This window comes from Nicotiana tomentosiformis, chromosome 6 (genome assembly GCF_000390325.3).
Source record: "Nicotiana tomentosiformis chromosome 6, ASM39032v3, whole genome shotgun sequence".
Classification (NCBI taxonomy): domain Eukaryota; kingdom Viridiplantae; phylum Streptophyta; class Magnoliopsida; order Solanales; family Solanaceae; genus Nicotiana; species Nicotiana tomentosiformis.
This window is the reverse complement of record NC_090817.1, coordinates 12,292,543-12,304,949: the sequence shown is the minus strand read 5'-3', so window position 1 is coordinate 12,304,949 and position 12,407 is coordinate 12,292,543. Positions and strand designations below refer to the sequence as shown.

General features: G+C 38.6%; 2 protein-coding genes across 2 annotated transcripts; both read left to right on the top strand.

Annotated features, from left to right (window-relative positions):
- Positions 1-6,392: 6,392 nt before the first annotated feature.
- LOC104120664 (protein OXIDATIVE STRESS 3 LIKE 2-like) lies at positions 6,393-9,101 on the top strand. Its single transcript, XM_009632473.4, has 2 exons — positions 6,393-6,866; positions 8,407-9,101. The coding sequence occupies exons 1-2, from the start codon at positions 6,547-6,549 to the stop codon at positions 8,870-8,872; spliced, it is 786 nt and encodes a 261-aa protein (XP_009630768.1). The 5' UTR covers positions 6,393-6,546; the 3' UTR covers positions 8,873-9,101.
- A 1,244-nt stretch (positions 9,102-10,345) lies between these two features.
- LOC138893577 (uncharacterized) lies at positions 10,346-11,239 on the top strand. The gene has a single exon (XM_070178208.1). The coding sequence runs from the start codon at positions 10,346-10,348 to the stop codon at positions 11,237-11,239; it is 894 nt and encodes a 297-aa protein (XP_070034309.1).
- The last annotated feature ends 1,168 nt before the right edge of the window (positions 11,240-12,407 follow it).

Below are 12,407 nucleotides of genomic sequence, written 5' to 3'. Positions count from 1 at the left end.
TGGTCCCCATCTTGTGTTCCATGTGTCCTTCTTTTAAGTGGCCATGTGTCATGTCGTATTTTTTCCTATACATATAGTCCCCCTACTTTTCAGTGACACAAACTTGAGTTACCGAGAAGTTGGTAGAAAGCACTTTTTTGGCGGGAATTACTATAATTCTCTTTGAAGTTTTTTGACAGTTGATTTGACGCACGTCTCTCCGCATTTAATGCCTCAAATATCGAGGTAATCATGGCCATGAATTTAGCTGCCAAAAATTTAGTTAAACGCATCCTCCTCCTCTTATGTACTTCATAATTTCTCAAACTCCTAACTCGCATCTTTATTTCCCAACCTTTCTCTGATCTTCTTCGAACCAGAAATTTTCCATCCTTCTATTCCGATGGCTGCCTTTTCAAAATGTGCTAGTTCTTCAAAGGGAAAGAACAAAACTGAGGATTCCGTTCCTCCAACAGTGGGTTCCATCATCCCAAGAAGGCTTAGTACTTTGAAGGATTTTGAAGAGAAATTTCGTACTGCTAATTCTCGCACATGGGCTGTTAGTAGGTACCCTTCTTCTATTCGTCCTTCCAGTATTTCTACTGTGAAGGAGGACTGCCGCTTTCCTGAGTTAGATATTATTGCCCCTGATTTATCGGAGCGAGTGACCCTTCACAAGGAAGGTTTTACATATTTTTTCATGTATCCCTTTACTTTGGGTGCGTTTTCTTTGAGCGGAGAGCTCGATCCCATGATTGTGGAATTTTACCTTCGCAACCAAGTGTTCTTGGCATAGGTGAGCCCTTCGGTATGGAGGATGTTGCCTGCCTTCGATGCCCGTGTCAGTAAACTGGGGAAGAGCTATCATTAGCTCGTATGATGAACCTTTATTCCCCCAAGATTTTTCGGGGAGATATGATAAATCTCTGTAAACGTGGCCACCATGCTTTGTTGACTAGCATGGATGATGAAGACGACCGTGGGTGGATGGAATGGTTCGTTGCAGTTGCCATCAGTGACATTATTCTAACAACGACTTCATCCTTTCCGGTTGCTTGGAACCGTTCTCGTAAGTTCCCTTTAATGCACTTTCTCTTACTAAATATTCTTTCATGCCTATATTAATCCTTCAACCTTCGTATGTTACAACGACTCGATGGACCCCACCGGTTATTGAAGACTTGGACCGGTGGGTTCAGAAGATTTTGGACATTACAACGCTCGAAACTCATTTGTGGAAAGAGTTGTCCCTTAAATACGAGTGGAAGGCCAAAAATCATGGTAACTTTATTTTACCTTGTTTCCACTTTTTTTATATGAAGAATTTGGTTGAACTATTCTGACTTATTTATGAAATTAGGTCTATATGCGGGCTCAGTTGGTGTCCCCAGGGAGGATGTTTTGGCTGACCCTGCTGATGCGGCGAGGCTGCTTTAGGAGGTACTTACTCGAACAGGCATCTCCGGGCCTGCTTCAGGCGCAAACATTTCTTCACGGAGTCCCCGGCCAGAGAACAAACAACCAAAGAGAATACGTTCCTCTGCGGCTGGGGAAAAGAATAAGAGGGCAAAGTTTGATGCCCCCGAGCCATCTCCGGTGGCGATGATGACTGGTCCTCCTTCCAGGCCGGTCATAGACACTGTGATGATCGATGATGATGATGAAGCTAGTGATGAGAGAGCTTCTTTACATAGAAGGATACTATTTTCATCATCTCAACAGGATGCTCGACCTGTTGAGACAATTGCACCAATTGACTATGAGGTCTCATCACTTTGGGAAGAAGCGATGACATTTTTTCGATGAACCTGCTCAAAGCTGTCAATCTCCCTATAAGCCTCTCAGCTTCTTTTACGTTAGACAATTGATCCGGGATTTCCTCTATAGCATCACATTGTAACAATATGTATAAACAAAGTCTTTGCTTGGTCTTATGGGTTCATCTTGATTTTATTGTACCTAGAATAAGCATAGAGGAAACTCATTAACTCGGGCCTGGCCATTGCATCAATCATTTGATCGATATTTGGCAATAGGAATGAGTCTTTTAGGCACTCCTTATTAAGATCCTTATAATCTACGCACATGCAAAATTTATTATTTTTCTTAGAAACTACTACTACATTGGCTAGCCAGTCCGGATATCTTACCTCTCAGATTGAACCAATATTAAGTAAGCGGGTTACCTCTTCCTTGACGAATCTATTCCTTGCTTCAGCAATGTGGCACTTTTTTTGCCTTACCGGAGGTATGTTGGGTTCCAAGCTTAACTTGTGTATGGCTACCTCCATCGGGATTCCTGTCATATCCTCGTGCGACCATGCAAAACAATCGGCGTTAATTTTAAGGAATTCAATAAAAGCATACCTAAGCTCTGAGTGCATTCCTTTTCCCAAATGGAATCTCTTTCTAGGAATTCTTCGAACAACGCAACTTGCTCTAGTTCTTATGCCGTGGACTTCGTCGCATCCGTCTCTTCTGGTACTTGAAAATACCTTGGTATTTGATATTATTCCGACTCTTCTGCCCCCGGGCTAACTTCCTCGGGTTCGAGGGCAGGTGCCGATTCCAGTAATTGCTATACCGCACGTTCCTTTCCTTTGCTACTGGAGACCAAAATTGCATTCATTTCTCTTGCCGCTGGTTGATCACCACTTATCTGTTTGATCCCCTCGGGTGTCGGAAACTTTAACAATTGGTGATATGTTGAAGTCATAACTTTCATCTCGTGCATCCATAGTCTTCCCAAGATGATGTTATACCCCATGTCTCCATCTACCACTTCGAAGAGAGTTGTCTTCATTACTCCCTCAGTGTTCGTGAACAATAAAATTTCTCTCCGGGTTGTCACGCTTGCGAGGTTGAATCCGGAGAGGAGTTTTGTTACCGGGATAATGCTTCTAATGAGTTTAGATTGCTCCAGTACTCTCCTTTATACGATATTAGCTGAACTTCCTGGATCCACTAAAACACGTTTAATTTTAAAATCTAACACATTTAAAGAAATTACCAGTGTGCCATTGTGCGGTAGCAGTAATATGTCAGCATCTTTATTCGTAAATGTGATATTGTCTTCCCATAGCCTTTTACTATGAGTTATCGATACTTTTGTCTTCTTTGCTACCGAAAAGGTGACCCCGTTAATTTTATTTCCTCTAAATATCATGTTGATCGTTTGGCGTGGGGGTTCTTCTCCTGCTTTTGAGGTTTCTGCGTCACCCATGTTCCAACCATAATTGTTTTTAGCTCGGTCACTCAAGAATTCTCTATGTGACCATTCTTTAACAGTGTTGCCACTTCTTCCCGGAGGTGTCGGCAGTCCCCAGTCTGGTGGTTGTTAGTACCGTGGTATTCACACCATAATTGGATCCCTCTGACTATGATCAAATTTCATAGGTCTTGGGAATCGTGACATTTCTCATGGCTGATACCAACTCCACCACACTGACGTTGAAATTATACTCTAACAACTTTGGGTAAGAAGAATCTCGCGACCGCGAGATTTCTCTATCATGTAGTGATTTGTTGTTCTGGCCACAATCGGTCCTTCTATCAATGATGAACTTCTATGCTATCCGAAAGTTCCTGTCATGGCCTTCTGTCCGCTCGTAGGCCAAAAACCGGTCCCTCGAAGTCCGTCTATCTGTGTCAATATCATCTTTCATTTTATCTCTATTCTTCTCCCGTCCTTTGGTCGACAATGGAAAGCCTGCCTGATCGTCTTCGATGCTTATTTTCGACTCGTACCAGTTGTGGACATCCTCCCAAGTCGTCGCTTGAAACTCGAGCAGACTTTCCTTCAACTTTCGGGAAGCGTCCGAACTTCTCGGATTTAAACCTTAGGTGAATGCTTCAGCCGCCCATTCATCCGGGACTTCCGGTAGTAACATCCTTTCCTTCTGGAGCCGGGTAATGAACTCTCGTACTAATTCAGATTCTCCCTGCGCGATCCTGAATATGTCGGCCTTTTGGGTTTGTACCTTTCTGGCACCGGCATGAGCTTTGCTGAAAGAATCCGTGAGCATCTCAAAGGAATCTATGGAATGCTTAGGCAATAATGAATACCATGTTAAAGTTCCCCTCGTAAGAGTCTCACCAAATATTTTCAGCAACACAGACTCAATTTCGTGAGGAGCCAAATCATTTCCTTTCACTGTTGTTGTGTATGTGGTAATGTGCTCATGTGGATCTGAAGTTCTGTCATACTTTGACACTTTGGGCATTTTGAACCGCTTCAGGATTAATTCCGGGGTTGCGCTCGGTTTATACAGTAATTAAATATACTTCTTCGAGTTTGGAACTTTTAGTTTTGGTGGTGCACCCAGGATTTAATCCATGTAGGTGTTTACTTCCTTCATGCACCGCCAAAGTTTATTCTTGAACTGATCGTTCTCATTATTGAGGCCAAATCTAATCTCCCAGCCTCGTCGGAGCCAACTTCGCCCCTATGAGTGTTATTATCAACTCTCTGCGTCGCCTGTTTCACGGGAACAACAGGAGGAACTGGATTTCTCTTGTTTGCATTATTTGAGGCACCCGATAGTGCCTGCTTCAGTTTCGTCATAACCTAATCCTGCCGCGTGAGATGGCCTAGAATAATTGCATATTGTTCTTGCATGACCCTTACTGCATCCACCACATGCCCCTCATCAGCATCATCAGGAGTTGCCTCCCGAAGCTGTCGAGGGTACCACATGTCATATACCGGTGTGGCATCGTCCCCTTCATTGCCAGTGCCACTAATTGAATCCTCGAAATAAGGTTGTTCCCCTTGAATTTCAGGGTTGCATGTGCCGTTAATAGTGTTATCTGCCATTTCTTTTGTAATTTTTGCTAAGACAAAATAATCAAACACGTTAGTAAAAAAGGCAAGGGTCAATTTAATCGCACGACTATCTAGGCCCCACGGTGGGCGCCTAACTGTTTACCCGTAAAATGATACATTTGAATTTGTTCGTGGTTTCTAGACAAGTGAATTAATTTGATCCAAAAGATGATGAAATATAAAATACTTAGGCTTAAAATGTAGATGGAACGACAGAGCTGATGAGTGCGGGAATAGGTTTTCGAGCACAATAATGATGTGATCAAAAGTGAGAAAATAGTATTGTATTAAAATGCTGTGTAGAATGTAGTGTAAGTTAGCCAGAAAATTCGTCCTCTTTACAATGATAACTGAGCTCTCTATTTATAGCCGAGTTTAGGAAAGGAAGTTCTAGGATCATGCCCTTCTTTAATGTCAATTATGAGGGCCATTGATGAAGATGTAACAATAATAACAACAACCCAGTATAATCTCATTAGTGGGTCTGGGGAGGGTAGTTTGTACGCAGACCTTACCCCTACCCTGGGTAGAGAGGCTGTTTCCGATAGATCCTCAGCTCCCTCCCTCCAAGAACTCCCCACCTTGCTCCTGGGGTGACTTGAACTTACAACCTCTTGCTTGGAAGTGTAGGGTGCTCACCACTAGAGAAATCCACTTTTGATGAAGATGTAACGTTAGACATAAATGCCAAATTCCTTGTAACATGCCATCATCCTTAATGCTGCAAAATATTCTGTATTAAATATTATCGGGCGCAAAGTATTTAATACTTCTTTTATGATCGTTATTTCTTCTGATGACAAGCGGAATAGCTATGTTTGGTGGTCATCTCCATCTTGTGTTCCATGTGTCCTTCCTTTAAGCGGCCACATGTCATATCGTATATTTTCCTATACAATAACATATTTACGTTAGCTTAATTTGTTAATTAATACCAATAAATTTCACCTTAATTTTTTTCTTAATTTAGAAGGGGTCCTTATATGTTGTTTAGTCTATTAGAAGGTTAAATATCCGGAATTATATACAGAAAGTACAAAATATTAACTTGTATTTAATAGCATGTTTGGCCAAGTTATTTTTTTTGGCGAAAAATATTTTTTTTCTAAAGTTAAGGTATTTGGCCAAACTTTTAAAAGGAAAAAAAAATACGTTTGAGTAGAAGTAGAAATAGTTTTCTCCCTAAAATTATTTTTTCGAAAAGCACTTTTAAAAAAAATTACACTTAAAAGCATTTTTTAAAAGGTAACCTATCACTAATTACTGCTCAAAAGTATTTTTCAAAGACTAGGTTGAAAAGCACAAACACAGTATATTCCACATGCGGGAATATACTGGATGTTTTGTTATTACTGTTAGCCAAACACAAAGTGCTTCTTAATAAAAAAAAAAAATTTTAAAAAACTTTTAAGAAAAATACTTTTAAAATTAAATTAACTTTAGAAGCTACTATAAAAATTAAATATTTTGGCTATTTGATTGAGGGTGGAGGGACCATTTCTTTCTAGTTTCTTGATTTAAAAAATAACGAAAGATACTTTAAGAAAAGATAAGTTTGTGTTAATTTATACAATTTGCAATAGTTAACTACAGTTTGTTGGATAAAAGATAAGTCCTTCATCTTCCTCATTTTATTCCTTTTCCCCCTATCTCATTTCTGTTCATTTTCGTTTCTATAAACCTATACGTATACACTCTCTGTATCTATCTTCCTCTTCTTCTACTTCTGTACAATTGAATCTATGTCGATTGCATTGGATAGGAACAGCACAACTGATCATAAGATCAAACGGCCAGGATTCATCAAAGGAATGACGTGTATTCCGATTTATAAGTCACTGGAATTCGTCGCCGGAGACCGTTGGATTCCGGCGAATAAGGAAGGCGACGACGACGATGACCGGACTTCTTCGTCTTCTTCGATTGGGAGAAATAGTGATGAGTCGCCGGCGGGAATGTCATCATCGGACGGCGGTGACGGTGATGGCGAGGAAGTTCAGAGTGCATTAAAACGTGGAGCCTTGGATAATTTGGAGAGTTTGGAAGAGGTTTTGCCAATAAAGTACGTAGCTTTAATTCAGTTTTAGGTCAATTTACAATTAAGTTTGGCTTGCATGTGCTTAATTAATTTTGATATATTGATAATTTAATACTATCGCCGTCTCAATTTATGTACTGCGGTTGATTGGACACGAAGTTTAAAGGTATAAAACAACCATAAACATTTGCATAAATCAATAAAATGAAAATAATTATTTCTAAATATAAAAATGTGTAATTCTTTTTTGGACAAACTAATAAGAAAGCTGTGCTACATAAAATACTAACATTTACCCGTGCGTGATGTTAAACTAATAAATGCATTGCAAATGTGATTTTGAAATTTTCATCACTTAATCATGGTTAATTAATATCTAAATTTGTGTCTCTGCTAGAGTTAATAAGAAAAGCAAAAAAGAAAAAGACAAAAAATTTGGTGCGACTGGTAAGTTCCTCCCCCCCCCTGAAACTGTCGGTTTTGCTGCTTAATCTGGTACAATGGGGAAATGAAAAATGTTCAAGGTTCATCTATGACTATTGACAATCAATATCATGTGAATCTTTCTGCAGACTTGGAGGATTTTAATATGTGTTAATTATAAATGATTAGGGAGTAATTAGGAAGTTAGCTTGGGCTTGTTGCAGTTTTAGGAAGTGAGTTACATCACTAGGCCTCTTTATGGTTAAGGATTTGGATACCCCAGCTACTCTATCCTGAGGTGTGGTTTTATTTATTTATCTGTCCTGTTGTTAAATTTGAGCAGTAAAAGAGAAATCTTCAAACTCTGGTGCCCTTAGAATTACAAGGTAGTTCCTGAGCAAGCTTGTACTTAGAGAACTTAATTTCTGGAGCTAAAACAAGCTTATACAAGTGTCACGGCATGATGCTGAACTATGATTGCAGCCTTATATTGCGTGGTTGACTGGTTGTCCAACTACGTGTGATGGACATGTTAACCTATCTTCATAATTCTTCTTGTGTTGTGTGTTACAGCGTTAGCATATACCGGATATGCTGCTACATGTAAAATATTTGCCTTACCTGACAATGAAAAAGACTTTAGATTTCAAAATCGTTTCTTTTCTTTCATAGGTATTAAGGGGCTTATGATTGAAATATTCTTGAGAATCTTCTTCTTTGCATGATGGTCCTATCTCCGGTGCATGCAGTGATGCAGATAGCAATATGCATCAAAAGCTGTTAGTGTTTCTTGGGACCACTATCTTACCGAAAGTGAATGTGCCTTTGTTATCCTGATATACTCCCTTGAGCTTTTATCTTTAGCTTATTCAATAGTGTGTCTTGGTTTAACTATGATTATTAATATTAGAAATGTATTCGACGTGGATTCATCTAAATTTTACAACATTTACTGGAACTAATTTTCTCAAATCAATATTTTAGTATTCTCTAATCTCTTAGAATATGGTTCTTGAGGAGGAAAAAGAAAGAGTATGGTAGTGGAAATGGGAAATTCTTTTGCTGTTTGTTGAACTTGATGACCAATCTGTTCGTCTTGTTACCTTGAAAGCACTAACATTGCTCGTCTGCTATGTTTCAGGAGAAGCATATCTCAGTTTTACGCTGGCAAATCAAAGTCTTTTACCAGTCTAGCAGATGTTGCATCATGTTCCTCCCTTAAAGATATTGTAAAGCAAGATGATGCATACGCGAGGAAACGCAAGAACCTGCTCGCTCACAACAATTTCTTCAACAAAAACTGTAATCACTTCCCAAGAAGTAATACTGGTAGGATATACAAGAGACCAACCAACTCTAGAAGCTCATTAGCTCTTGCTGCAACTAGGAGCTGCTCCGGAAGCAATAATAGCTCCGAGTCATTGAACTCAAGCCCATCATCACCTCGTCTCTCTCTTCCTCCTCTGCCTCCACAATTGAGAAGATATAGCAATGGGGCATCATTGCCCCTTTCAGAACAGAAGTTCAGTACATGGAGGTCGTTCTCCTTATGTGATCTACGAGGCGATGCTGCTGCAATTCCTAACCTAACTGGCACAAAAGAATAGAGAAGATACTTAGCTTTATTTTGTATCACCCTATGAACCCAGATGCAAATAGGTTTTCATGGAAGTTGGCTTAATATTGTAAGCAGTTTTAGGCTTTGTCTTGCACCTCTGCTGTCTATAATTATTCTTTCAGGCATATAAAATCAGGGCATCTTAAGAATGTAATACACTTGTAACATTTGGGTTTTCCCAGTTTCATGTTGTATATATCAGTGCATTTTCAGTTCAATTTAGAAATTTGCTTGTAGATGTTCTTCAAGTTATTACCTTGATAAGTATGAAAAAACTATGCAGGCTTGATTTTGGATAGGAGCTCCTCCCATCTTAAATAAGATTATTTTAAACAATTATCATATTATACCTATCAGAATGGCCTAAATGACACCTGTACTTGTGCCACTTTGTCATGCCGGTCCCCAAAAGTTTGACAATTGAACACTTACACTCATTCAAACCGTGAATAATAAATGTTTATGACAAGAGGCTGCCAGTGTGTGTAATACAAACGCCTACACGTTCGACGCCACGTCAATAAAATTAAACCACGTAGGCTCCAAGTCACTTATTATGGCCACATAGGAAAATAAAACGGGAAAGGATTATTTACACCCCCTCCCCCCCCAAACCCAAATTTTCCCCTCATTTTACAATTACCCGCGTAGTTAGGGCTTAGAAAGTATCGAACGACAGTGAGTCTCTCCTCTCTTCTCTGTCATTGTTGCCAGGATTTTCATCATCACAGTTGATATCGAAGTTTGTGGGGTAAGTTTCTTCACATGTTCTTCATATTTTGTCTTTATTGATCTTTATTTCTCTCAATATATGGGGCTTTTGCTCTGTTTAGGATTTTTAGGGGAAGGCTGGGTTAGGTCATAATTGTTATTTAATTTTTCTCAATATATGGGATTTTTGCTGTGTTTCGTTATATATTGGAGTGAAAACCCTTTTTAATGTAGTGTCATGCATGTAATGGCATATTTGGTTATTCCGTTTAGTTTTTGGTTTTTTTTGTAAAAGCAGAATTCCATCTTAGGTTTATGCATTTTTTTTTGTGAAGTTTGTTGGGTTTCCTTCTTGTTAGTGGTTCACCAGAGTATTTTTGAATATTATAGGGTATTGTGGGAACGAAAAAGAAATCTTGGAAGCTTTTTTGCTTAAAAAATATGTCTTTTTTGTTGGTTTGTTTATGGAGTTGTGTAAAGGTGCAACTTTTGATAACAAATAGTCATTGATAACATTGTTTTTTTGGTTACTTTGCAGGTATGAGAAGGAAATGGCTTCAAGCCTAGTTAATCTACAAATTCACCACAGTGGTAATTTTATATCGGACCCTGACCTAAGGTATGTAAATGGACTACCTTGTCGTCAATTAGCTACATTGATGTTGATGAGCTGCATATTATGTTGTTTCACAAGTTTGCCAGGGACTTAGGATTTTTAGAAGTTGATTTGTTTGGATGCAAAGTTAACAAAATGGGTGGTTATTACATTTTAAAAACAGATGTTGATGTGTTAAAGTTTCTTAATACATTGAAAGGTGGTGACTTTGTTGATGTTTGTATTGTCCATAAAATTAGTGATCCTATTCTTGTTGAGGACATAACTGAACTAGACCCCACTATACAAACACATGGGCATGGCAGTGGATTAAATGCTAGGGCTGATGTGTCATCTCCCAATAATGATATAAATAAGACTGAAAATGACAAAGATAAGGGTAAAAAGATAGATATAAATGGAGAGATAGAAGAATCAGATGAAAGTGAAGGTAATAACTTCTCATCCTATCACCTTCAAACATCAGAATCTCATTTTGATGAGGACTTTGATGATTATGAAGGGTCTAACTCACTGTTTGAGATAGATAAGAACATTGAAGAGTGTAGTGATTTGGAAGACGACTTAGCTGAAACTAGACAGTCTAAAATCAACAAAAAGAAGGATGCCCAAGTAAGTATAGATGAGATACCATCTGGTACAGTTGGTATAGATTCTGGTTTTGAAGATATGCATAAGAACAAAAGGGAAAAATATGAAGGGAAACTAGAAGGGGATGACCAATATTTTAATAGCTCAGATCCAGGTAGTGAGTGTAATGATGATGAAAGAGAACTTGTTATCAGTGATAAAGTAAGTGATGCACCAGCTAGGAACCCAAGTAAGAAGGTCTACTTTGACACAGGTTGCAAAAAAAAATTATTTAAACTGTATATGATATTTGAGAATGTTGTACAGTTTAGGGAGGTATTGCAGACCTATTCTATTCAAAAAGGTGTGAACCTTAAGTTGAAACCTAATGAGAGGGAAAGGGTTAGGGCAAACTGCACAAAAAAATCCATGGCATATTCTTGGCAGCATAGAATGTAGCACCATGAATTTTAGGGTGATTACATACTACCCTGTCCACAAATGCTTCAAGAAGACGAGGAACAAGATGTGTAACCCACCATGGATTGCAAATAACTTCAAAGACAGAATAATTAATGAGCCTCAAATTAAGCTTCATCAAATTCAAGCCTTAATTAGGAAAGCATATGGTCTGTATGTGAGTAAAACTTCCTGCATAAGAGCAAAAATGATAGTTATGAAGGAGAATATGGGTGATTATAAGGAAGAATTTGCTAGGCTTCATGATTATGCAGAAATGCTAAAGTTTACTAATCCTGGAACTACTGTAGTGATAAAGATATCTAAAAATGCAGAACCTGGCAAGGAGGTATTTATGGGCATTTATGTCTGTCTTGAAGCATTAAAAACTGGATGCTTAGAAGGGTGCAGAAACATAATTTGCTTTGATGGTGCATTCCTAAAGGGAACATGTAAAGGTGAACTGCTTTCCTGCATTTTCAAGGATGGAAATAATCAAATGTACCCTATGGCTTGGGCAGTAGTTGAAAAGGAATCAAAGGATACATGGTTTTGGTTTATCAGATGTCTCAAGCATGATCTGAACTTGACAGAATCTGAAGGAGAAGGGCTGACAGTCTTGTCTGATATGCAGAAGGTATGGTTTCTAACACTTTATCTTTAAAGTGTAATTGTTTTCATTTATGTTTAAGTTATAACAATATAATATTGTTGATTGTAGGGTTTTCATCTAGCCATAACTCAGTTATTGCCAAATGCTGAGATGAGGTGGTGTGCTAGACATAACTGGGTTAATTGGAAGCAAACTTGGCCTGGTGAGGAAAGAAGGAAAAAATTTCTGGCAGTGTGCACGAGCTACATTTGAAGTTTACTTTAGCAAGAAGTTGGATGAAATAGACTAGCTGGGGGGAGATATTGTTCAAGACTTACTGAAATACAATACAGAGACATATTGTAGGGCATACTTCAAAGAACATAGTAAGTGTGATGTAGTGGAGAACAACATGTGTGAGACATTCAATAGCTGGATATTGGCAGCTAGGCACAAATCTATCATTTTTATGTTAGAGGAAATTAGAATCAAGTGTATGTAGAGGATGAATAGCATGAGAGAGTTTTCTGTAAAATGGGTAGGTGATACATCACCCATGGCTATGGAAATACTTGG

Excerpts from the sequence above, each read along its gene's own strand:
- LOC138893577 (XM_070178208.1), top strand. The coding sequence starts at position 10,346 with ATGGGTGGTTATTACATTTTAAAAACAGATGTTGATGTGTTAAAGTTT.
- LOC104120664 (XM_009632473.4), top strand. The coding sequence starts at position 6,547 with ATGTCGATTGCATTGGATAGGAACAGCACAACTGATCATAAGATCAAA. Across the intron at positions 6,867-8,406 it reads GAAGAGGTTTTGCCAATAAA|GAGAAGCATATCTCAGTTTT; the intron begins GTACGTAGCTTT and ends GCTATGTTTCAG.